The following is a 26,667-nucleotide window of genomic DNA, read 5'->3' as shown; positions in this document are numbered from 1 at the left end:
AACAATTCAATATGTCCCATACATTATTAATATACGACTTTGACACAGGAGGAAAGCATAGAAATACAAGGAAAAACACGTGGCCTACAACTCCGACGTAACTACGCACAGAAACGTTAGCGCGCGAACAACGCAATAACAAACTAATTCTTTCGTCCCGATTAACTGAGTCGTTAGCGCGCGCTAGCCTCTTGCTTACAGGACGATTGCCGTCCCGAATCCCCAGCTGTATAAAGCGCACAAGCTGCTGTGATGAGCGGGAAACACGATACACGAAGGCGACGGACGAAACACTCACGAAATAAAGCATCAAATAAATACGCTTGAAAATTGGGTTTCGTAAATTAACAAGCACATAAGAATTTATCCTTTATCCTAGGGGAAGAGTATTGGCCGTTCTAGAGGTTATTTTAGTCAAAAATCGGAAGAAGTAAAAATAAATCTGAAATCGGAAGACGAGTTAAAACCCGGAAAGTTTCCGGGATCGGAAGGGTTGGCAGGTATGTACTGTGTTCGGTTGAAGGTCGGGAGCCAAGAAGTTACCAGGGAGGGGGAAGTGCTCAGTGCATTCCAACAGCAGGAACACCAATAAGTATATCCACCCGGGTCTGGTAGACCCAGTGCGACCACTCCAGGGTTAAAAGGCATTTGAAAATTCGGTTCTGAAAAGTAACCGAACTAGTCAGTAAAATGTTTAAAATAGACAAAGAAGTATGGCATGACGTGGCTAAAAAGTTTGTAACATTCCTTAATGAATTTCAAGAAGAGAAAAAGATCCCGGATGCCAATATCTGGAATGCGGACCAATCCCGATTTGAGTACGGAATGGCAACACAGAGAAGTTATGATTTTCGTGGTGTGAAAGACGTTCTTACTATGCTTGTTTGCCGAAATAGTTTTACGCACTCCCACACAGTGCAATATCACGTTTCCAAAGCCAGAGAAATGGGACATTTGTTCTTGATCGTTTTCCAAGAAATTAATGGAACGTTTGGACCTAGAGTACAAGAAAGTAGTGATGGGCAGTCTGAGACGAGGTCTCGAGACTTCTCGGAATTTCTTGAGACTAGCGCAGGTACTATTTCTCGCGAGAAATTTCGAGAGATCTCGAGAACGTTGTCCCCGCATTGTATGGAGAGCAGCGTGTCGTAGGTCTACAGGTAGTCGGAAGTGAATGCTGTTTGTGCCGAATATGCGAATAGCAAACCACGTGCCTTCTCCATTCCATAAATGGTGTCAACAAGCGACTAAGGCGTTCATTTCTACCGAGGTCTATTTTGATGCGGTATAACACAATTACAAAGGATAGGCATTCTGGCATTGTATGTATTGGTAGGTACAAAAATGAATAGGCTAAGTACAGAAACTGGTGGCTACTGTAGGTGCACCTACCTGGATACAAAGGATAGGCATTCTGGCATTGTATGCATTGGTAGGTACAAAAATGAATAGGCTAAATACAGAAACTGGTGGCTACTGTAGGTGCACCTACCTGGATACTAGAGGCGTGGACTATTCGAACTCGAGACGAGGCAAGATGCGCCTTGCTGCATATGCAACCACAATTAGGCCTACGCATGAGTGGAATGTGTAATCTAAAATGCTTGAATTTGCTCCAATTCTTTTGACAGGTAGGTGTACATCGTTAACAGACCCCACCTGCAATATCACATAACCACTGCTTGTGTTTACCGATATTTTGGTGACGAAGGAAATAAATCCTTGCGATGTTATAGAGTATTCGCGTCATAATTAGGTACTTCGATATATGACGGTGCAATGTGTAATTGTGTCTAGTTGTACGTGACAACTTGAAGACAATGTCCGAAACTCAACATAAGACGTGGATATCGGTTATTTTGAAGAGATGTCACATAGCACATCCCTCTGTGTTGCTTGTTCAAAAGAAGTAAAATACTTTGGCATAAATACTTCTGGGATGATCTGGCACTTAAAAACGCATAATATCAATGAAGAGGAATCGTCACAGAATATCTCCGGCTCGGTCTGCATCACAAGAAGCTACCCTGTTGATTGCGAAGAATCGAGGTAGATGCACATCCTATCTACAGTCATTAACAAATTATACGGGTTATTCAGCTAAGTCCACCTGAAATAGCTCGTGAACAGTTTAAGATACTGACACTCTGTTTTCACTTTCGTTAATGGTACCGTATTAAGGGGCTCATAGTTCAACATGCAGTGCTTTCCTAGCCGTTTGACAAAATTTATCGTCACACACGTTTCCATATGAGAACTACTGCTGATATACTATGAAGCTTACACGTGTAGTTACTGGGACATCGCACAGCTCGCAGCACACGAGAATCGGTCTCGAGAGCATTGCCCATCACCCATGTCGAAAGAATTCGAGCAAACTTTTTAGATTACACGTTCCACTCATGTGTAATGGTGGTTGCATTTTCCCCGTCTCAAGTTCGTATAATGTACCGTACGCCTCTATTACACTGGTCAACAATGATTTTGTTAAATGTATAATTTATGGTGATTCTTATGTACTTTTGTGTGCTGATTACGAATATGAAACCAGAAACTTCCCATCACCCACAGTTTTTTTGTAATTTCAAATCTTTGTTTTCATATTTACGGGTTAGCATGCTACCATTAACAAAGATTAATAAACTATTATAATTGTTGGTTTATCATACTCTTACTATATTTTTTTACTTTTTATTCTCTTAAGAATGTACAGAATTCCATATTATTCATTGTTGCCACAACAATCAGAAACTTTAAAACATTGCAGTTGTCAGTTGAATTAGAGATTTATTTCATGCGACTGTCTGCATAGAGTTGTGCTTCCAAAGTCTATTGAAAGGAGATAGTTTGTGTTCAATATAAAGTAGTGTTTTATTTTATTGTGTGAAAAATGCCTCGCAACTGTAATAATAAACCAGATAGTTTCTGTAATATATGTGGCGAGTTAACCCTTAAAGCGCAAAGGCGAAGTGTTACTACTTTAATTAAGGAAGCTTATGAGTTGTATTTTGATTGCAAGATGGATCTGAATCAGAATTGGGCCCCTAACATATGTTGTGCTTCATGTGTAACTCTACTGACTGGGTGGATGAAGGGGACTCGCCATATACCTTTTGGAATTCCGATGCAGTGGAGGGAACCTACGGATCATTTGACCGATAGCTATTTTTGTGTGACTAATATCTCTGGTATATCTTCAAATTCAAAACATACAGTTGTATATCCGTCTCTGAAATCAGCAACCAGACCGATTCTACATGGTCCAGGGCTTCCTATACCTTCTCCACCAGATAGATCGTTGATGCATGGAGATGAAGAAGTTGATGTTGGTGAAGAGTTATGTGATGATAAAATGGATGATGACCAACACTTTGTAGAAAGTTCTGCTGCTTCTTCTGAGCCTCATTTACTTACACAATCAGGTCTCAATGATTTGGTTCGTGATCTTAATTTGTCTAAAGCCAAATCACAATTACTCGCTTCAGACTAAAAGGCTGGAACCTTATAGAGAAAGATACCAAAATCTGCTTCTTCCGCCAACGTCAAAAGGAATTTGAGCATCTTTTTTTCTAAAAAGGAAGAACTAGTTTTCTGCAATAATGTTACAGATCTCTTCGAGTTACTAGGGCAGCAGCATAATCCAGAAGAATGTCGTTTATTCATTGATTCTTCAAAAAGAAGTTTGAAAGCGGTACTGCTTAACAATGGAAATACATTTCCATCAGTTCCTGTAGCCCATGCAGCTAACTTACAGGAATTATATGAGAACTTGAAAATGGTACTATCCGCTATCCAGTTTGAAAAGTATTCCTGGCAGATATGTTCAGATTTGAAAGTTGTAGCTCTCTTACTTGGTTTGCAGTTAGGATATACGAAATTTTGCTGCTTTTTATGCAAGTGGGATAGTCGAGATAGAAATAATCACTATATAAAAAAGAACTGGCCAAAAAGACAGTCATTTACTCCAGGACAGGAAAATGTCGTTCATTAGCCTCTTGTTGGATCTGACAAAATCATACTGCCCCCATTACACATAAAACTAGGTTTGATTAAGAATTTTGTAAAAGCACTTGATCATAGTACGGATGCATTTCAATTTCTCCACACCAAATTTGCAAAAATATCTGTAGCTAAACTAAAGGAAGGCATATCTGTTGGTCCTCAGATCAAATAACTGATGAAAGATACAGTGTTTGAAAGCAAGTTAAAAACATACGAACTAGCTGCATGGTCATCATTTAAGAAGGTGGTCACAAACTTTCTAGGAAACTACAGGTCAGAGAATTACAGGGAACATATTAGTGAACTTCTACAAAATTATAAACACATGGGATGTAGTATGTCTCTTAAAATACACTTCTTGGACTCGCATCTTGACTTTTTCTCTGAAAATCTCGGCGCTGTCTCAGACGAACACGGGGAACGTTTCCATCAAGACATCGTCGAATTTGAAAGCCGTTACCAGGGAAAATGGGGTCCAAATATGCTGGCTGACTACTGCTGGTCACTCAAAAGGGATGTTCCTCAAGCTAAGTTCAGCCGAAAATATACCTCTCATACTTTTTAGGTATGTAAATGAAATTTAAGTTTAGATAATAAATTTTAGTAGGAACAACAACATTTTTTAAAATTTTTTGAAAATTACTCAAAAACTGTGAGTGATGGAAAAATTCTAAAAACGGATTTGAAATCAGCAGAAAAAAGTGTATGTAAATTAAAATGCATGTCAATTCAATTTAAGTTAAGATAATAAATTTTAGTAGGAATAACAATTTTTAACATTTTTTAATTTGTTTGAAAATTACTAAAAAACTGTGCGTGATAGAAAAATTCTAAAAACAGATTTGAAATCAGCAGAAAAAAGTATATCAGAAACACTCTTTCACTTCCATTTAACAAACAAAAATTTAAATTTTGTTGCCCAGTGTTATCCAAGTAGGTGTACATCCTACCTACAGTTATTCACAAGTTATGAAGGGTTATTCAGCTGAGATGTCCACCCCAAACAAGTCTTGAACAGTTTAAGATACTGACATTCTGTTTTCACTTTCGTTAATGGTATCAAGGGGTTCATAGTTGAACATGCAGTACTTTTCCAGGCTTTAGACAAAATTTATTGGCTCACACGCTTCCATATGAAAACGTTATTTCATGCAATAACTGCTTATATAAGTTTATACTCGTAGTTGCTGGTACGGTGCACAGCTCGCACTACAGGAGAATCGGTCTCAAAATTCTCGCAAGAATCTCGAGATCTGTGACGTCAGTCTCGAGCGAGAGCGTTGCCTATCACTACAAGAAAGTATCAAAGCCTACACGGATGCCTTTAAATATGTCATCAATGATTGTTCATATTCCGGGAAAATGGGGAAAGGGCATGTAGGCTACATGACTGCTTCCTAAGCGTTTTCCATCAGCAATTTCAGGACGACAGAAAAAATCTTCTCATAGATTCAATTAGTGGCCAGGGCAAAAATGCACAACTTGAATCTCAGACGAACAAACATGTACCAAAAGAATACATACCGAAAGGAACTGCGTATCTTTGCCAGGCGTGTGATCTTGGACTCTTCTAACAACTAAAATGTTTAGTCCGTCGCATAGAAAGTATTTGCCGAGTAAGGAATTTATACGGCCAGTCAAAATTAAAACCCCAAAACAGACTTTTCATTATAACCAGTCTAATACTAGCGCATAACTAATTACAAGCTGATTGTTTTGTACAAATTCTGAAATATGCTTGGAAAGCAGGTGGTTATTCCATTACTGACAATATACCACAATTTCATACTGTCTCACAAACAAATTTTCATGATTTGACTGATTAAAAATGTGCTGGAAATGATTGTACCAATTTTTCATTTATAAGGTGTGCACATTGTTTTCTTGTGTTTTGTTATTCACATTTTGTGTTAGATTTTCACTATCATGAACAATGAATCAATGCCAGACTGTGTTAGAGTATTTTTTGTTACTAGTGGCTTTACGTCGCACCAACACAGATAGGTCTTATGGCGACGATGGGATAGGAAAGGCCTAGGATTGGGAAGGAGGCAGCCATGGCCTTAATTAAGGTACAGCCCCAGCATTTGCATGGTGGAGAAAAACTTGCAATAAACACCCTCTAGCTCAAGTATATTAAAAATAACAAAGAAAGTTTTACAAAAAGCAAGTTAAATTACATAGGAACTGATGCCTAACTTGACGACAGATACAGGTTGGCTAACCAAAACGGAAACATAATCAGGATGCTTAAATCCTTTAGTAAAACACAAGTTAAACGTATGTAGAATTACACAAGGCTTGTCAATTAAAATGCAGGTATAAGACTTGAAGTTACAACCTATGAGAATCTAGGGCAAACTCGGACACGTTAAAACAAAACTTCAAAAATTATATTAAACATGAAAATACCGAAATGCAAAAGGAGTTAAATCAAACGATATCAGAAAACATTGAAAATGGCAATGGAAATGGCACTCACCAATAAGAACAGGAGTACCCGAGGAAAGCCCTCGAACGCAAGCGCTCTCTAGGGCGGTCGGATGTAAATGACGCCGATCACACGCATCATTTTTCCGAAGCCGGCAGAAGACCGGAAATGGCCCGATCACAATTAACCAATAAGATCAAACTTACACTAGATTCTCGTTTGCAAGTACAATTGCATGACCATATATGGTAATTTCCTGGCCTACTTATGCGAGAGGAATTACATCGCCTGTTTCAACATCGGTAACCGCGCGTGCGGTATAGGATGCTTCAAAATAAAGCACCTTACACAATTTTACATCAAATTACAATTTTGACATACAGAATTACATGAAATTTGCATACAAAAAATACTTCAAAACACTTCTGCGTCGTGCAATGTTCATACTGTTCAATCTATCTTGATGTTTTCTTATTTTTTTAAAAAATATTACAAACATGTTCCAATTACATAAAAAATATTCCAGCAGGGTCCAGAGTTCTTACACGTTAACTAAAAGAACTTTAAAATTATATTTCCCATACTTGTAGTTCTCCGTCCCACCACATATTACATTCTCCTCCTCCCAACGTCGAGCTCCGCTCGACAAAAAATAAATAAGAAAATAACCAATCTAAATGAAATTAAAGGGAGGCTTAAATGGAGATTTGAAGATTTTCGCAACGCGACAATTGCACCACACCACAAGTTTTTATCTTCGTTTTCTTCAGGAACGTCTATACAGGCAAAACAAGTAGAGCGTTGGTATCGCTGTCAAACAAAGGCGCAGACCGCGGCCGACGACAACGTCTTCATTCATATTACAGTTCCACCATTGCTCTCTTACAGCCTCAGCACAGCCCACCGGCTTAGTGAACTGGCCCATAATAGGCGAATGTTGCTGGCACAGCACTGCGTACTGCCGCCATCAGAAACACCTTCCCATTTCCCCAGACATTAGTGGCCAATAGGTACGTTGCAGGCTCCAAACAGATACCCCAGGTTGAACAGAGTCCGTGGTATTGCAGTCACTGGAACATAAACAGACGCAGCAGAAACTTGGAACTGAAGAAATAAGGCAACTGGCCTGAACTATTGACGACTTAAAGTTGAGTTTCATGGGTGGGTTTTTTTGGTAACAATAATAACAATAACAAGCCTCCTTAGGGAGTTTCCCTGTCATAGTTCTGGGATACCCCAGCTCCCTTAGCAAGTGCTATTTCCGAATTTAGGACAATTTAAAAAACTAAAAGGAAATCTGCCAGAGTTTACCCTAATACCAAAAACATGACAAAACCCCTAACTATGCATATGAGTAAGATTCTAATTTTTCCCCAAAATACATAACATTCAAGTCTACCTAATATGGTCACAAATGACCATACTCATTACAACAAAGGCAATCCTTAATTAAATTATTAACTATAAGATCCAAAATATGGCTAAGCAGCTTATTAACTAGAATTTTGCTTACAACTAAATAAATTTCTAATAACTAATAAATTAAGTTACCGTGTGCACTCTTAATCACCCAACATTAAGAAAAGAACCCAAAAAAATAAAAGGAAAAATTTAGAATGCTGCAAGGGAACTCAAAACAGGGAAATAAATACTTAATTACGTTAGCTTGCAAGCATTTTCAATAAATTGAGGTTAGTAAGTCACTATTCATTTACCATGTCATGTGCACATAAAATGCTTGCATAGATAAACTCACTTTACGTATTATGTGTCCCTCAGTCAAATTAAAGCACAATTAAACTAAGAATACCAAATTAAAATCACATTACATTTACCAACAAGAACTCAAAAATGAAAAACGAAAGCGATGCAAGTGTGCGCATACGGAAATCCAACTCACTGATATAAAAAATACAAAGGTACAAGAAACACCTTCATACCAGAGATTACCAGATAACAGTATAACACACCAGACCACCGAACCTATCTGTCCTCCGACACACAACAGACAACACCACCAAACTACGAAAACACAAGTGCGACGATCCCTGAATCAGCATAACCAACCAATGGTAAAAGGCACAAACGACCTCAACACTGATTCCCATCACATGACATCACAAAACACAGTACACACACAAACACAAAAACACCCGTGCGATGACACATCGAGAAGTACCCACAATAGAAAAAGGACAGAACATCAGAACTTGACCTCAAGTACACTAGAACTTATCACACGAGAGTGAGACTCTTAGGGCTAATATCGTACTCCCAGGAGAGGAGTGGCCTTTCAGCACCTTAAGCCGTAAGTCTCAGTACGCACACATATATGCCTACCTAAGGCACCCAATACAAACACAGCTATTTACAAAAATGGTAGGACAGATATGGCATGGCTACCCAAATTTTGAACCTTACTCAGTTTACAGAATCCCACACTTCCGCAAATTGAGTGAATAAATTTAGAAGACACGAAGCCCGTAATGGAAGAAATTTTACCATCGGGAAAATCGAACAAGACAAAACAAGCAGGTAAATTAACTAACTAGCTTAACTAAATCGCAATACCTTCAAAATTCCACTAGTGACAAATTTAAAAGAACAGAAATGAAAATCTTGATGACATACAGAACTCTATGAATTTAACCGACATTAATAGCTCAGCATACTGACACTGAAATGAACGTTTGAAGAAAATCTTCCTAGGAATTATTCTTACAATCACAAGGGACATTATCTTCCATCCAGGCACCTAATACTGGGCCAGAAGATCACAGAAGAATCTCATACCAAATACACTAGATTTCAAACATGTCACGAGCACAAGTGTAGATCTATAACCCGTGAAATTTTCCCAAATGGGCCTCAGCGAACGCCGGCCTATTAATATGGTGAACACGTTTCACCCTACAAGACTATCACAGTAAATGTCGTACCCTCCTAGCAAGTACAGGATCATACGGGTAAATAAATATGCGTGACAAGGGAACAGACACACGCTAGAAAAGCACAAGACAAACTAGGAAACTTTCGAATTTAGTAGCTGGCCAGGAACTGTCCCCCAAATAGTCCCATACCTATTCAGAAACGAACCCAAACACAGGAAAGGAGCAAAAACAACACAACATGACCGGAAATTTAAGTACATACCGAGCTAAAATACGACACCAAAATAATTTTAGAAGATCACACCCGTGGAATACAGCCAAATAAAACACCACAGGCAACAAGAAACAAAATTTTGAAAATACTTTGCTAAAACACGAGCTTTGCAAACAGAAAATACTCTAAAAAATAGACGAAAATTTACGAACTTTAACCTCCAAATTTGCGAACAGAAAAACACCCGAAAAAGTAGACGAAGATTTACGAACATTAACATCAAAATTATTGCCGACAATTTACGGAAACAAAAATTTCTGAAAAACAAAAGAGACTCCATGCTAAAATTCAACCAGAACACAACGATCACTCTGACAATTCACACTACAATCTACGTAGTCTAGAAGGAAAACAAGCAGAACGCGACACGCGATAACTTTGGATGTCGGGAGTGCACTTCGCAGTGTCTTGTCTTGTCTTGTCTTGTCTTGATAATTTGATGGGCTTCGTGTAATAGCAGTGTACCCAGTCACAGATCTGATAATAAAACAAAGTATGGAGGCGGCGAAAACGCAAGGGCTAAAAATTAAGAAGAAGGGTAAGAATTCAACTACTAATCTACAACATACAGGAGTAACACAAGGACACAAGGCACAAAGCTTCACGCCAGAGCGACCTATACTTGGCGACTTGCTTCCACACGCACATAGGAAAGTGACAAAGGGAAGTGTTGGTTTCAGGAAGGAAATTCGATAAAGCAATGACCGTAGTGGGCGTGGGATTGAGTATCCAACATGACAGTTGGGTGGGTAACGCGAATTGTTTCCGGAAAAACGCCTGTACCCATTTTCGCCTACTAACTTCGAGCAATGGACACTGAAACAAAATATGATTAATTGTACCAACCGATGTACGACATTTACAGAGGTTAGAATCAACCAGCTTCGTACGAAATAATTGATCAGGCGTGCACATATGATTTAGCCGCAAACGGATAATGTTAGTAATGTGACGTCTAGTATAATAATGTTTAGTAAACCACGGAGAGCATGGGACGTTCGGAAGGATCGTAAACAAACTCCGTCCTGTACGACACAAGGGGTTACTCCACTCATCCTGCCATAACTGTCTTATCTTCTCTCGACAACCGCTTCAATAATCAGTGAAGGGTAACGCCAAATGGTACGCAACACCCTGACCTTGAGCTGCCGCCTGAGCTAAGGCATCCGCCTGTTCATTACCTGCAATATTTGAATGGCCCGGAACCCAAAGTAAGGTAATCCTTTTTACCTAGTTGGTGTAGATCGAAACAGATTTTTACGAAGATTTTGAATATACCAATTGGGCCGGAAACTGGGATTATATAAGACTTGGAGCACAGTCAGGGAATCTGATGTAGGTACAATCGAGATGCGAATACGTGATGTATAGTAAGGCTTGACGGATGGCAAAAGCCTCCGCCGTAAAAATAGTTGTCTCCGATGGAAGTGAAAATTGCTTGGGAATGAGTAACTCGGGTGAGAAAAAGGCCGCCCCCACACCTGGAGGGGCGTGAGTTTTGGACCCGTCAGTAAAGAATATTGGTGAAAGAGAATGAACATCCTGGGACAAAGCTAGACGAACATATTTCTTAGCACCGTGTGTCCGGGCCGGGCCAATGGGTTGAGAACCACCTAAGGCTGGTAAAATCAGAGCAAGGACATAATAATTTGCTTTATAGGGGAGAATGTAATTAGTTGTTGACGGGGTACAAATGATAGAAGTGCGAAGGGAATTAAAGTAATAATATGCCCAGACAAGTGCTGGGTAACGCTGTAGAGGTGTACATTTATCTTGATAGTAACGTACCAGCAATGATAATTTAGGGAGGATTGGGTGTGAGTTGAGAGAGAGAGTCCTTAGTAGAAACTTGGAGGCAAGCAATTTTCTCCTCAGATGTAATGGGAATTCCGCAGCCTCGATCAATGTTGCATTGTTGGGAGACGATTGCAGAGCCCCAATACAAAGTTTAATAAATTGAACCTGAAGCGAATCCAATTGAGCAAGCTTCTGCTTGGCCGCTGTGTCAATGAACCCCGAGCCATAATCCAAGGTTGAACGAATAATATTTCGATATAACAGGAGCATAGTACAGGGATCCGATCACCAAGATCTCTGTCGTAGGGCAAAACATAGAGTTTTTTTGGAAGAGACTTTCCCACAAGATGTTTAACGTGAGAGTGCCATAATAATTTCCTGTCGAGGTAAATACCGAGATATTTAGTCGACTGGACGATCGGGATCGAAAAACCTTGAAATCGTATAGGCGGGTGATCAGTACGCTAGGACCAAGAGAAAAGAACCGCTCGACATGTATCGTAAGCCACTTCTAAGTGATGATCGTGAAGCCAAGTAGCAAAATCAGAAAGCGTCGTATGTAACGACGTGTAAATAGCTTCAAGGGCTGGGAGACTAAGATTATCGGCGAATTGTATCATGCGAGCCCTGCGGGTTATAATTTTCTCGAGGGACATCGAATAAAGTGTAAATAAAATAGGACTGAGAAGGTCTCCTTGAGGGAGGTCCATAGCCGTCATACGTGCCTGAATATAAGGAAAATGTTTTAATTAAAGCATTCTGTGTGTCATCATGTTCAAGAGCAGATTAACGAAAAGGGGCGGGAAGTTATAATGGAGCAATTTTTGGAATAGCACTTGGGAGTCAACATTATCATAAGCTCCACGTAGATCTTTCCGACAGCGTGCGAGGTTGATGTCTGTTACCAAGAGGCTAATTGCATCAGTGGCAGAGCGATCCGGGAGAAAGGCAAATTTATATTTGGGCAGCAAATTATGAAAGTCTAGAGACCATTGTAGTCGTTTAAGAAGATTTTTTTGGAAATTATTTCCAATACATTGTCCCAGGTATATGCCCCTATAACTGTCGGGAAGTACAGGGTTTTCCCCTGGTTTCAGCAGGGGGACCTAATAAAAGTCGTTCCAGGTGGAAGGGACTTGAGTCGACTCGAGGCACTGATTGAACATCTGCAGTAATTTCTGGTCATCCAAAGGGGCGAGTTCCTTTAGTGCTGAATAAGAGATATCATCCCGTCCAGGGGTTGAAGTATGGGATGCATTAATTGTATTAATTCTGTGATATCCACTGGGCTAATGGGCGAAGAAAATTTATTGGAGCTAGGAGGAAGACGAAACTATAATGTGGGGCTACAAAATCCGGAGTAAGTTGTTGAAAGAAGCTTAAAATAGCCTCCATGTTGAAGTGTACAGTAGCTGGAGTACTAATAAGACGGTTGGATAGGCCGGCAACTACTCGCCAAATATGTTTGGACAATGACTGTCTATTTCGAGAGGAAATGAAGGCTTTCCAAGCCGCGCGGCGTTTGTCGTTAAATACCTTTTTAGTTTGGGCAACCAGTACTTTATAGTGTAAGTACGCTTGGAACGTTCCAAAACGGCGAAAGGAGCGACGTGCTGCCTTCCGTTTTGCTATTAAAGCCGCTTGGATATCTGGGTTGAAAGGGTTCATGGTGAAGTAAACTATTACCTCCCGCAGCTTCTAACAGCACGTGGATATTTTCGGAAATTCCTGCATAGAGTGGGCAGAGTGAGTGATGCAGCATGCATATACTGTGATGACATCGATGATGTATTTCGCACCTTCTTTGTGTGCGGCCATTGGATAATACAGAGAAGATGTATGGAAACTGAACTAGAAAAATTGACAGCAGATAATATTATTTCTGCGATGCTACGAAACCAGGAATCCTGGGATCATGTGGCAGTGTATGTGGAGGGTGTCCTTCATCAGAAGAAGAAGGATTTGGAAGCGTACGAACGTTTGTAAAGGAGAAATGAAAACGAAGAAGTCTGAAAAACAAAGTAAGCACAATATCACCCTGAAGTAATGTGAGAGCGGTTCAGGGGTGATGATACACATCGTGGGAAAAGGGTGTCTGGTTTTTAGTGAGTAAGAATCCCACACACTTGTGGAGTGTGGGCCCTTCACACGCGTCTTTTGAAGATTTTCCACAGTCCCGCGTAAAAAATATATTCTTCTTCTTCTTGCGTTCCGGCCTTCTAAGGACCACGTTACAATTTCAATTGTTCCTCCTTAGTTGTTCTTTCCTTTTCTTCCAGTATTCTGTCATTGTTTCACTGTGTTTCTTTTTCCTGTCTTCAGTCCACTTTGTGCCTGTCTTCTTTTCCTTCCTCCCATGGAATCCTTCCATTTGTAAGACTTTCTTCCTAAAAATCTTTCTTTCCAATAATTCTTCTTCTCGTATGTTGTTCCTTTCCAGGTCTTTCTTGACTTCTTGAATCCAGGTGGTAGTTGATTTATTTTCCCAAAGGTACTTGAAGATTCGTTTAGTTAGTCTATTGTCATCCATTCTGTAAATGTGTCCAAGAAACAGCAATCTCCTTTTTCTTATTGTTTCTGATATATTTTCTACGTTCTGGTAAATTTAATTGTTACTTCTTAATTTTTAAAACTCTGCAATTCTTAGAGGACCTAATATTTTCCTTATAATTCTTCTTTCTAATATTTCTAATTTATCAAGCTTGTAGTTCAGTGCTAGATATTCGCTGGCATAAAGGCATTCTGGTTTCACTACTGTGTTGTAGTGCTTTATTTTAAGTTTTCTTGATAAGCACTTTTTGTTGTAAGTATTCTTAGTTATACCATACGCTCTTTCCATCTTTTGTATCCTCTCCTCTATACCAGATTTTTCTAAACCATTTTCTTGAATTGTCTCACCCAAATATTTGAATTTCTTTACCTTTTCTATTTGACCAATATCCGTTACTAAGAACTTTGGGGCACTTTTTATATTCGTCAAAAATTTTGTTTTCTCGGCAGAGATTCTCAAGCCTGTTATGTTGTCTGTCTTTTCAAGGAGATTGACTTGCATTGCTGCATCTGTAAGGCTTTCTGAAAGTATGGCAAAGTCATCTGCAAATGCTAGGCAATTTATTGCAACACCTTTGTTCTTCTTCCCCAGCATGAGTGGCAATATTTTAGATTCTTTCAGTTTTTCGTTCCAAATTCTTACAGTTTTCTCCATGACACAATTGAAAAGGAGTGGAGATAGACCATCGCCCTGCCTGACACCTGTATTTATTTTGAAAGGTCAAGATACTTCACCCATAAATTTTACTCTCGAGATAGTGTCTGTAAGTGTTTCACGAATTAGGTTTGCCAATTTAGTTTTAACTCCAAATTCACGGATTACTTTATCTAGGGTTTCTCTATCAACAGAGTCAAAAACTTTTTTAAAGTCAATAAATGTTACAACTATGTCTTTGGAGTTTATTAATCTGTGTCGAATTATAGATTTCAGGTTGAAAATCTGTTCGGAGCAAGATCTTCCTTCTCTAAATCCACCTTGATATTCACCTAATTGACTGTCCATTGTCGATTTTACTCTATGCAGTAGTATTGTTGAGAATATATTATCTTCTTCTTCTTCTTTTATGACCACATAGGATCACTTTAGTCAGTCCATCGTTCAGGTCTCTTTGAAGGGATTGTTCGGGCTTTGCGGTCCTCCCAGTACTTCTTCAGACGCTCCGATCTTCGTGCCCTTTCCTCAGTTGAAAATGTGCGTGTTGTTGGTTTGTTTTGTGTAAGGGTAAAGCGGAGGTTTGTATTATTGAGTTTTGTATTCAATTTTATCTTATTTTTGGTGTCTATATATTATATAATATTATATAATATATTATTATTATTATTATTATTATTATTATTATTATTATTATTATTGGGATTGTTGCGTGCTGGAAAGATGGGTGAATATGTGTGTGTACTTCTTATGTTGAATTCGTAATTAATTATATGCGCCATTAGAAGTTGAGTTAGAATATTCTTCTAGTACCTGTAGTATTGTTTTACAACTTCATCAAATTATTTCGTTGACTTGTAGACAAATTAATTGTAGATAAGTGTTTCATCATTCTGGATTTAGGTTATAAGTTGCTTGCAAGGAATATACGACATCAAAGAAAGGATCCTTCGCCGCCGCGGCTCAGTCACTGCCAGTTAGATTCCTTTCTTGCATGATGACGGAGGCAGAAGTTCAGAAAGATTCGGTAGAGCTCTCTCTTTCGTGTCATCAGAATAGGAGTGCGAACGTACTTGAATGTGCCAGTATTGGGACACAACATATGACGCAAGTAGGCCCTACTTAATGGGAGGAGTGAGGAAATAATAATGGAGGAACAGCGTAAAGAGGAGGAACATCTGGAGATCGATACGGCATTGGTGAAAAGCATTCTAGCTATTCCGCTTAAGAACCTTAAGTTGGAAATCCAGAATGGATTGCGAAAATTGGAGGAAGCTCTCGATGCTGGAGCAGCATGCAGGACATCCTGGAAGAGAGCTAGTGAAAATCTAAAACGGGAACAAACAACCGTAGAGATAAACGAATTGCCTACGACACCGTTAGTGACGAACGGGGAGGAGAAAGATAAGGAGAAATGGGTCGAGATTTCCTATAAGAAAAAAAAACAAGAAGAAGGAAATGGAGGATAAAGATATCCAACCTTTAACAGATAAGGTAGATTCTGGCAGAATGGAGGTCATTGATGGTGGAAAAAAAACAAAACAAGATAAACGGACCCATTTAAAATCAAGGGATCGTTCTGATGCTGTCCTTATCAAACCAAGAAACGGCAAGACTTTTGCAGATGTTTTGAAGGGTATTCGGAGTAAGATAAAACCGGAAGACAGCGGTGTGAGTATTCGATCTATTCGTAAAACTCAGACCGGGGCGATTCTTCTCGCTTTTAATAAAGACACGCAAAACGAGAACAGGGACAATTTTAATAAATCTTTAAGGGATGTCCTTGGAACGGATGGCGATGTGAAGACTTTAACTCCCCGCACTACCTTGGAAATTCGGGACATGGACAGTATCACCACTGCTTTAGATGTAGAGGAAGCTGTAAGACAGGATCTTCAGAATTTCGAAGGAGAACTGAAAGTTTCAATTAATAATCCGAACAGCAGAGGGCAAAAACTTGCTATCATTGAGATAGAAGATAAGGAGGCCCAGAAACTTTTAGATATGGGTAAAATTAAAATATGATGGTTGGATTGTAGAATCCGAAAAAGGATCGTGGTATCTCGCTGCTTTCGATGTCTTTCGTATGGACACCATGCACGAAACTGCAAAGGTGCAGATAGAAGCAAACTTTGTTTTAAGTGCGGAGAAGCCGGGCATAGGGCGGTAGGTTGCAAAGCAAATCCGAGATGCATACTTTGCACGGACATTAACGTCGACGAAGCTAATCGAAGTCATGTACTTGGCTCAAAAGCCTGCACAGCGTTTCGTGAAGCTCTCGAAAAGGTTAAAACTAGCAGTAAATGATGAAGGTTATACAAGCAAATATGCACAGGATTAGAACTGCCAGTGATCTTTTGACGCAGATGACCTTTGAGATAGGAGTAGACGTATTTCTTCTCAGTGAACCTTATCAAGACAGAGACCACCCAGGATGGTTCGTGAATAATTGTGGCACAGCTGCAATTTGGATACCAGATTTGGGTAGATGCCCAGTATCAAACCAAGGATGCGGAGACGGTTTTGTTTGGGTCTGCACTGGTAGATATACTTTAGTGAGCTGTTACCTTACGCCAAATGAGTCAGTATTTGAATTTCAGGCTAAGCTGGACGGCCTAGAGGACGTATTACAAGGTTTTGACAACGGTTTAATCGTGGCTGGTGATTTCAATGCCCAAGCACTAGAATGGGGTATGCCACAGTATGACTCTAGAGGGCGCCGAACTATGGAGATGGCCGCTAGGCTGGGTTTGACGGATTGGAAATGTGCCAACTTTTCGACGACCGGGCTGTAGAGGAACCATACCGGACGTGACTTTTGTATCTGAGGACATCGTGTCGAATATCAGTGACTGGCGGATGATTGAAGAATACACAGGAAGTGATCACCAATACATTACTTTTTGTATTCTTCCTGAAACTTCACAGATTAATATTACATCGTATGAACCAACGCGGTGGAATATAGAAAGTATGGACAAAGAAAAATTTCTTGCTATCCTAAGAAATGAAATGGATAGTATAACAGAACAAATATGTTGTTATAAAAGGAAAGAAGCCGCTGAGAAATGTGTTGAGCTCACTATGGAGCTTATTCGGAGAGCATGTGATCTTTCCATGGCTAGTAAAACATCACGAAACAAGAAGCGTTCAGCGTACTGGTGGACCAAAGATATTTCTGATCAGAGAAGACGTTGTCTGCAACTTAGACGGAAGGCACAGAGAGCACGAGTCAGCCAAGAAGACACCTCAGTTACAGCTGAGTATAAGTCGGCGAAGAAAGAATTGAGAAATGCTATCAAAAAGAGTAAAGTCGACAAATGGTGGAAAATGGCTAAAGAAGTGGATGACGATCCATGGGGTTTAGGATACAAGATCGTTATGAAGAAACTAGGAAATTTCTCGAACCCGATCATGGACTCAAATGCAATGAAGGATATTGTGGATACATTATTCCCAGATCATCCTGAGAGGTATGCTGCTGATGATGATGATGAATTCATAGATGATGTGCCACTTTTTACACGAGAAGAATTGACGAGAGCGATTAGGTCCCTTAGAAATAAAAAGGCCCCAGGACCAGATAGTATTCCAGCAGAGATATTAAAGCTGATAGCAGATTTCTGTCCACAACTTCTGCTGAAAATGTACAATAGCTGCCTGCTATCGGGGGTGTTCGGTGTTCGCTGGAAAACAGCTCGGCTAGTTTTAATAAGCAAAGGAAAATCTGGGGGCTATAGGCCTTTATGTATGCTGGATACTGCTGGTAAAGGATTAGAGAAACTTTTGCTGCCAAGAATACTTTCAGCAGTTCAACTAGCTGGGGACCTCTCTGATCGTCAACATGGTTTTCGAGGAGGGGATTCGACAATCGATGCAGTATGGGAAGTGTTGAATACAGCTAAAAGGGCACAAATGGGTAATCATCACTCTCGTAAAGTGACACTCCTTGTGACCCTTGATGTTAAGAACGCTTTCAACTCGATCAGTTGGAATGACATATTGGAAGCGCTTTAAAATACTTTCAAACTACCGGAGTATCTCATGCGCATAATGAGAAATTATTTGAAAGATCGTAATCTAGTATATCACACAGAAGATGGGCAGAGAGTGAAACGGCTCACAGCTGGTGCAGCACAAGGATCCATCCTTGGCCCAAATCTGTGGAACATAGTATATGATGGATTGTTGAGGTTAGAGATGCCGGAAGACACAATGCTAGTGGGCTATGCTGATGATATAGCTGTTTTGATAGTTGCTCGAAATTTGGAGCTGGCTCAGTTTAAGCTAAATCAAGTAATGCGACGGGTGAAAGATTGGATGGCGAATCACAGATTACAGCTTGCAGATCATAAAACAGAGATTGTTCTCTTGACAAGAAAAAGGATCACGACCGTCATTCCAATGTATATTGGACAAACAGAAATCGAAACATCCAGAAGTATAAAGTATCTCGGAGTGACACTTGATACCAAACTTACTTTTTGGGATCATATCAAACGGGTGACAGATAAGGCGGTGAAAACAACGATTGCGCTGAGTAGATTAATGAGCAACGTTAAAGGTCCGAAGTGTAGCAAACGACGATTTCTGATGTCGATAGTTCACTCGACACTTCTATATGGTGCCGAAGTCTGGGCTGAATCTCTGAAGTTTGAAAAATACCGGCGAAGGATAGCTGCGGTACAGCGGAGATCAGCTTTGCGTATTACAAGCGCATATCGCACAGTATCCGAACCTGCGGTCCTTACGATAGCAGCGGTAGCACCAATTGATTTACTTGCCTTAGAGAGACAGGAAGTCTGGTGAACTAAAGGAGAGCTCGAAAAGAAGCGCGCTAAGGAGCTAGCTTATAGGCAACGAATGGAGCGGTGCAGCAAAGATGGGAGGAAGATCCTCGAGGAAAATGGACTAAGCGGCTGATACCACGCCTAGCTGCTTGGGTTGCCCGAGTTCATGGCGAGGTTAACTTTTACATTACGCAACTATTGACGGGTCACGGATACTTCCGTAAATTTCTACATAGAGTAGGTAGAGCGAGCGACTCGGCGTGTATTTATTGCTATGATATAGACGATGTATTTCACACATTTTTCGTATGCTATCATTGGTCAACTCAGAGAAGATGTTTATATACTGAGCAAGGAGAGTTGACGCCAGAAACTATTGTGCAGGCGATGCTACGAAACCAAGAATCTTGGGATCAGATAGCAGTATATGTAGAAGGCATCCTGCGTCAGAAAAAGAGAGATATGAATGCTCATGAACGGCAGTAAGGAGAAATAAGGAAGAAGAAACCTAAGAAATTAGCACGACACCGCCTGAAGTAATGCGAGAGCGGTTCCGGGGCGGAGATATACGTCGTGGGAAAAGGGTGTGTGGGTTTTAGTGAGTAGGAATCTCACACACTTGTGGAGTGCGGACCCTCACAAGTGTCTAATGAAAGATTTCCCACACTTCCCTCGTAAAATAATAATAATAATTATTATTATTATTATTATTATTATTATTATTATGCTTCCACGGCCGTATTAGCCACTGTATTCAATTTCTGTCTGGTCTTCTATGTTGTTTTATGGTTTTTTCTTTCCCGTTCTTCTTCTGAAAATACCCTTTTAGTTGTTTCTCTTTTGTTACATTTTGGTAAGACTCTAATTTTATTATTCAATTTATTTACTTTGTTTGATTTATTTTTTAAATCCTCCAGTGTTATGTGTAATTTTTTAATGTCTTCTTTTATTTCTTTTATCCAGACAGGTTGTTGTTTTTGTTTCCAAAGCTTTTCCAAAATTCTGCGTATTAACCTGTCCTGAGGTGTTTTCAGCAGATGACCAAAGAATGATATTCTCTTCTTTCTTATGAAATCCAATATAACTAATATTACATCACAATGCTACTACTCTGTGTCTACTCCTTGGTGCTATTTCCTGATACGGAGTCAGGGATCAAGTGAAATGAAATTGTATGGCGTGTTTTTACATATGTGTATGCTTTGTTACCAGCCTCAGTTGAGGAGGTAAAGAAGATTAAATGAATGATGGTGAATTAAACTGAGTAAGAAAGTGCAAGGAATGAACTGTGGTCTATGATCAGGGATTGTCCCAGCATCTGTCTGGAAGTGAAAATGGAAAACTACAGAAAATCATTCTCAGGACAGACGACATTGGTCTTTGGACCCACTCACCTCCCGAATGCATAGCTAGGCTCCTTTGCCATAGTTTTTTAACACACACAGCCATTCTTCTTGGTATTAATTAATACTAATTAAGATTTAATATAATTCTAAAGTCAATTATTAGAACAAGTTATTTCATTTTGGATACAATAAATTGAGTAATATGACTTACTTACAAGATTTACACTAGGGGCTGCCTGGCCGAGATGAAAAAGGTGTGCTCGGTTTACCCAGAAGGACGTGGGTTCGATTTCCTGTCAGGAAGTTGAAAAATTTAAGAAACAAGATTTCCACTTCTGAGGTGCACATGGCCCTGAAGTTGACTCAGCCTACACCGAAAGTAAGTACCAGGTTAAATCCTGGTGGCAAAGGTGGCCGGGCATAGAAATAACTTCTCTATCCCATTATGTGCCGAGGTTACGGATAGTGGTAGCCTTTACCTTCCACACCTCTCAGGACCTTCATGGCCTGTACAGAGATGACTTTGTTTATTTTACAAGATTTACACTAATTACACAAACTAGCGACAGTTTCATTGCTACTATACTGTGTTGTTTTCCTTTTGTGTTTATTCTGTGTTTCTTACCTTTTACTATCACTACTCATCTTTACTTTTTTGTCTGTTCCTTTTTCCTGTGTTTATCTGACTTTCTTCTTTTCCTACACTTCCCACATCAGGGCTGAAGTTCTGTCACGTTATCCGCACAGTGAGTGTCGAAGCCCACCCTCGTGATGAAGCTGGGAAGCAGAAACGAGCTCGTTAGGTGGGTTAGAAGAAATAAATGTGGAACTGGGATTGATGAGGAGAGAGCCCATCTATTTTAAGATGGCAGTGTGTGAAGATGTGGGGATTGTCATTGGCCTTTTATGTTTTATGTTTCTCCATCTTCCCACAATGACCTGTCATTGTGCTTATCCTATTATCTGTTCCTTTCAGTGTTCCTGTCATTCAGTTAATAACTTAATAGATATCAATAATGAATTCCACACTAAACTATCCATCACCGAGCAAATGGCCGTACGGTTTGGGTCACACAGCTATTAGCTTGCATCCGGCAGATAGTGGCTTCGAACCCCACTGTCGGCAGCCCTCAAAATGGTTTTCTGTGGTTTCCTATATTCACACCAGTCAAATGCAGTCTATACCTTAATTTAGGCCATGGTTGTTTCATTCACACTCCTTTTCCTATCCCATCGTCGCCATAAGACCTATCTGTGTCGGGGCGACGTAAAGCAAATTGTAAAAGAACAAAACAAATAAAAACATCAATCTGTACTGTGCTTGATGTGTGAGTGCTCCAGGCCACACACTCAAAAGGCTCCAGGAATTATGATTCTAAATTCTGAAGCTCTTTTTTTAACAGATAAGACTAATAATTTACTGGTTTTCCTTACTTTTCTGTTTCTTTAATAATTTTGTTTCTGTCTCTTATGACCAAGGTTAACACTTTTTAGTCTATCTGGATTTCCAGTACTCCTTCTTTCATCCTGATGGAGAATGCAGTTCTTTGCTCTTCAGACCACTTTGCACCAAGTCATCCTCTCACTCTTTCTGGAAGATCCTTTAACCCTTGTACCCATGTCCTGAGCTTCTTTCTTTCTTTCTTTCTTTCTTGAACCAGCCAGATTCTCCTTCATTGCAGTTGCCAATTGAGTGGCACATTTCCACCACCCTTTGGGTGGGGACGGTAGATTAACATCCACGGCATCTTCTGCGTGTCATAAAAGGCAACTAAAAGGGACCCAGGGGCTCTTAACTTGGAAGCATGGGTTGGCGACCATGGGGCTCTAAGCTAAGTCCAGGCATTATTTCCACTTACTTGTGCCAGGTTTCTCACTTTCATCTATCCTGTCCGACCTCCCTTGGTCAACTTGAGTTCTTTTCCGACCCCGCCAGTATTAGGGAGTCTTTCATTTTCATGCCCTTCATGGCCCATTTCTTACTTTGGCCGATATCTTCATTTTTCAAAGTGTTGGATTCCTTCCATTTTTCCTCTCTGATTAGTGTTATATAGGGGACGGTTTCTTAGTTATACTGTACTTCCTCTTGAATCAATAATCACCAGCACCACCACTGGCACATTTCCAAGTCATGAGAAGATAAAGAATTCTTAGAGATATTCTGGTGTCAAATCACTGTAAAAGATACAACAGAGCTTCTTAAATGTAGAGTGCAGTTTTGCATTTGACCTCAGGGGGTATTTGCCCTCAGAATTTTGGTGTTGGCTGAGGATCTTTCGTAGGAATTACATCTGTTACATGTGGATTCTCTCTAGCTCACTGTGGTGCAGTGGCAATATCTGGTCTGCCAGGAGATCAATCTGGACTGATAAGTGGGATTGAAGAGATGAAAAGCTGTTTCCAATTATTTAGCATGGTATTTCATAGCCTCTTTCTCGGATGCATTAAAGGAAATGATCTCTTCAAGACACATTTTTTCATATTTAGTGCCGAGAAATGCAGTGGGATGTTATAGACGGTCAGAAATCATACTTCCAGTTTGTTTTCAGAAGATATCTGAAGACCTACAGCTACAGCTTTAGCTACTTCATGTAAAGTTTCAACCTGGAGGTGGATGATGTTGAGGTCATCTGCCATTGGGACTACTGTACATCATTTGCTAAAGCAAGGCGGTTGACAATGTTTAGTGTTTTGGTTCCAGTGCTCAACCTAACACCATATTTGGTAGTCTGTTTCTCCACTCATGTGTGACCTTTTCAAGAACACAGTCATCATCACCATCATCATGCCTGCTCCCCTGATAAACTAAAATAATGATGTGTAGCCCATAATAATCTGAATTATTATTTATTTATCATATGGATTTTAGTGTCAGGAGTGTCCGAGGACATGTTCGGCTCGCCTGGTGCAAGTTTTTCTATTTGACGCCTATAGGCGACCTGCGCATCTAGATTAGGGATGATGATGATAATGATAATGAGATAGGGAGGGGGTGAAACCTGGTGTCGGCACATAGACTACTTCTGTTGAATAACACCATGGGGCCTGCTCAAAGCTTTATGTCCTTATCCGACAGACGAATCACCATCACCAGCATCGTATGCCTTCACTCCATATGAGCACTGTGGAGAGGTTTGTTATTGAATCGAGGCTTTTGGCATGCAGTCTAGTGATTAAAAATTGTATACCACCACCTCTCCTACCCTGTTGGCCAGTATTCTGCTCGTGAATTTATTTTTTGACCAATGGGACTCGAACTGGCTAAGCATGGTGTCAGACCATTTAGACTTCGAACGCCTTAACAATCATGACAACCAGGTGGGCTATAATCTGGATGAAATAATTTTTCTTATGGTGGAAGTATTACTGAAATTGTTTGAATGGTTCTCGAGATTACCCCTCTAATGGTTCTCGAGATTACCCCTCTGCCCAATACAAACTAACCCACAAACTTTCTCTCTGTATAATATTAGTATTGGAGTATAAATTAAGAGTCGGTCTCAAAAGTTCCTGTATGATAACACACATCTGTTTGGTTTGTTACTGTTGATTTCATACCTTGTTCCTTAACTACTCACGTACTATATTACTGATAGTGTTTATGTTTTAATTCTATTATAACTAACCTCATTGAATGAATTCTTGTACACATCCAACATGGTGAAAGTAGATCTTAGGGGCAATTATGATATGAAAATATATTAGATTGTCTGTAAAATTGTTTTACATTGACATACTGTCCAGCTCCATGCTAAGTGGTTAGCATGCTGGCCTTTGGTTACAGGGGTTTCGGGTTTGATTTCTGCCAGGGTCGGGAATTTTAACCATAATTGGTTAATTCTGCAGGCACGGAGGCTGGGTGTATGTGTTGTCTTAATAATTATTTCATCCTCATCACAATGAGGGTGTCACTTATGGGCGTCAAACCTAAGATCTGCATCTGGCGAGCCGAACTTGTCCTCGGACACTCCCGGCACTAAAAGCTATATGCCATTTCTTTTTTTTTTTTTTAATAGACATACTGTCCCTTTACAGAGATTAAGTACGGATTGAAACACACTTCATGTCAAAAGTTTAAGACTCAAATTTCCTTTATACATTAATATTCCAAATTCTTAACAGTCTATTGCTTTTTACTGTGTTCCTTTAAATAATTCATTGTGTTTCCTATGCAGAGAAATATTCTGTAAGTTAACCCATGTATTCATTGCAACTTCATTTTGCTTGAAATGTAGTTTTTAAAAAAAGTTCTCTTACTAATATTTTATTTTTGTAGATCTATTTTTCAGAGTTGTCTATGGATTAATGTATGAATAAAATGACTGATGTCCTTTGTCCTTTGTTACTGTTGCAGCTACTCAGATTTGATGATTATTCCTGTGAAACGTCTTGAGGAAGAAAATAGTTTCCCTCAGGAAGCTGATATACTGGAGAGTAAGATGGATGAGCTATGCAAATTCACAAAAGATATTCTTAAACTGGAGTAAGTTTTCCTTTGCATAGTAATAATAATTACGCCACACCTTTAGTTATTAATATTGCCTCACTTAAAGACAATTGTTGTAGTATAGACTTCCTTCACCCGAAACAACCAATCTTTGTGATACGAGTTTCACTCTCTTCCCTAATCTTCTTCTTCTTCTTCTTCTTCTGAGCATTTTCTCATTGGTACAACAACTGCTTTGTTGATCGTGTTACTCCACTTAACTCCATTAACTGCATCATCTGGTGTAAATTAATTGTTTTCAGATGTTGATTTACTATATCGTGCCATCTTTGCATGTGGCCTTGTTTCTTCAGCTTGTAAATGGTAAACTGTCTTTGTAACTGTGTTAGATGCAGCTCTCTGGACATGACCATATCAGCGAAGTCTGCTCTCAAGACCTTCGCACTGATTGGTGCCATGCTAGTACACTGACTGATGGTGTCATTTGCGCCGATCCTGCATCCAGGTCGAGTCACAATAAGATCCAGACTAGTTCAAAATTATCGTTAATCTTCAGCTCATTATCAATTTGGGGTCATGAATTCTGATAGAGAGTCGCCGGACGAGATAAACGGCTGAATTTGCATTACATCTACGCGTTGGATGTCTCCATCTCGTGATTCGATTCATTTTGTCTTAAATTACTATGATTCCTAACCTATGATGACTTATAAATATATGCTTAACCTAAGTAGTCATTGAAAGAATGAATAAATTTTATCTAACATGACTTTATTAAATTAAAAAGGATCTTGAAAATTATTTGAAAAATGAATAATTTGAAAAGAATCTAATTATTTCATCACCTAACTAACCTACTTATTATTTATAAAACATTTAAAGGCCTATTTCTTAAGTGAAAAAGATAAATTCATGTTATGTACATGCTTTCAGTGAAAAATAGAAAATGTTTCAAATGCTTATTATTTGATATAAATCATCAAATATAAAATCATGTTTCATATTCTTGTTTTTGCCTTTACGCAACCTAATTTCTTAAATTTTCCACTTATTTTATATATATATTTTACATTTGCCAATCATTTCACAAGATTTCAGTTCGCTTCGCCTGCATCTATCTATTAATATTTCATTATCACAATCATCACGTTAGTTAACCATCAGAAAAAGATAAACACTGATCTTCTCATTCATGTTAATCGAGTATTTCAGAATAAGTCCCCCTAACATTCACATTTCAGGAAGAAAAGGTAAGAAAATTCATTAAATCATCATTTATGCTGTAAAAATAACCAAAGTTACCATTACTGATGATTATTCATCAAAAATAAATATAAATTTCCAAAATTAAGTTAAGTGCCAATGTATTTATCATATGTGAGCTGTCATTATGTTATCAATTTCACCTAACATCTATTTAATGTTATTCTTCTGGAAATTCTATAGTCTGACATTGAAGAAGTCTTCACTAATCAATGTCAACATCC

At 39.3% G+C, this 26,667-nt stretch overlaps 1 protein-coding gene across 1 annotated transcript in view; it reads left to right on the top strand.

The window, feature by feature from the left end:
- Dnah3 (dynein heavy chain 3, axonemal) overlaps positions 1–26,667 on the top strand; it is a 912,075-nt gene that overhangs the window by 129,010 nt on the left and 756,398 nt on the right. The window contains exon 8 of the mRNA XM_068228454.1: positions 25,088–25,216. Within this exon, the coding sequence (XP_068084555.1) occupies positions 25,088–25,216 (129 nt within the window). The remainder of the gene's footprint in view (positions 1–25,087; positions 25,217–26,667) is intronic.

The sequence above is a fragment of the Anabrus simplex genome, chromosome 6, assembly GCF_040414725.1.
Source record: "Anabrus simplex isolate iqAnaSimp1 chromosome 6, ASM4041472v1, whole genome shotgun sequence".
Taxonomy (NCBI): domain Eukaryota; kingdom Metazoa; phylum Arthropoda; class Insecta; order Orthoptera; family Tettigoniidae; genus Anabrus; species Anabrus simplex.
Note: the sequence above shows the minus strand (reverse complement) of the source record. Positions and strands in the feature narration are given on the sequence as shown.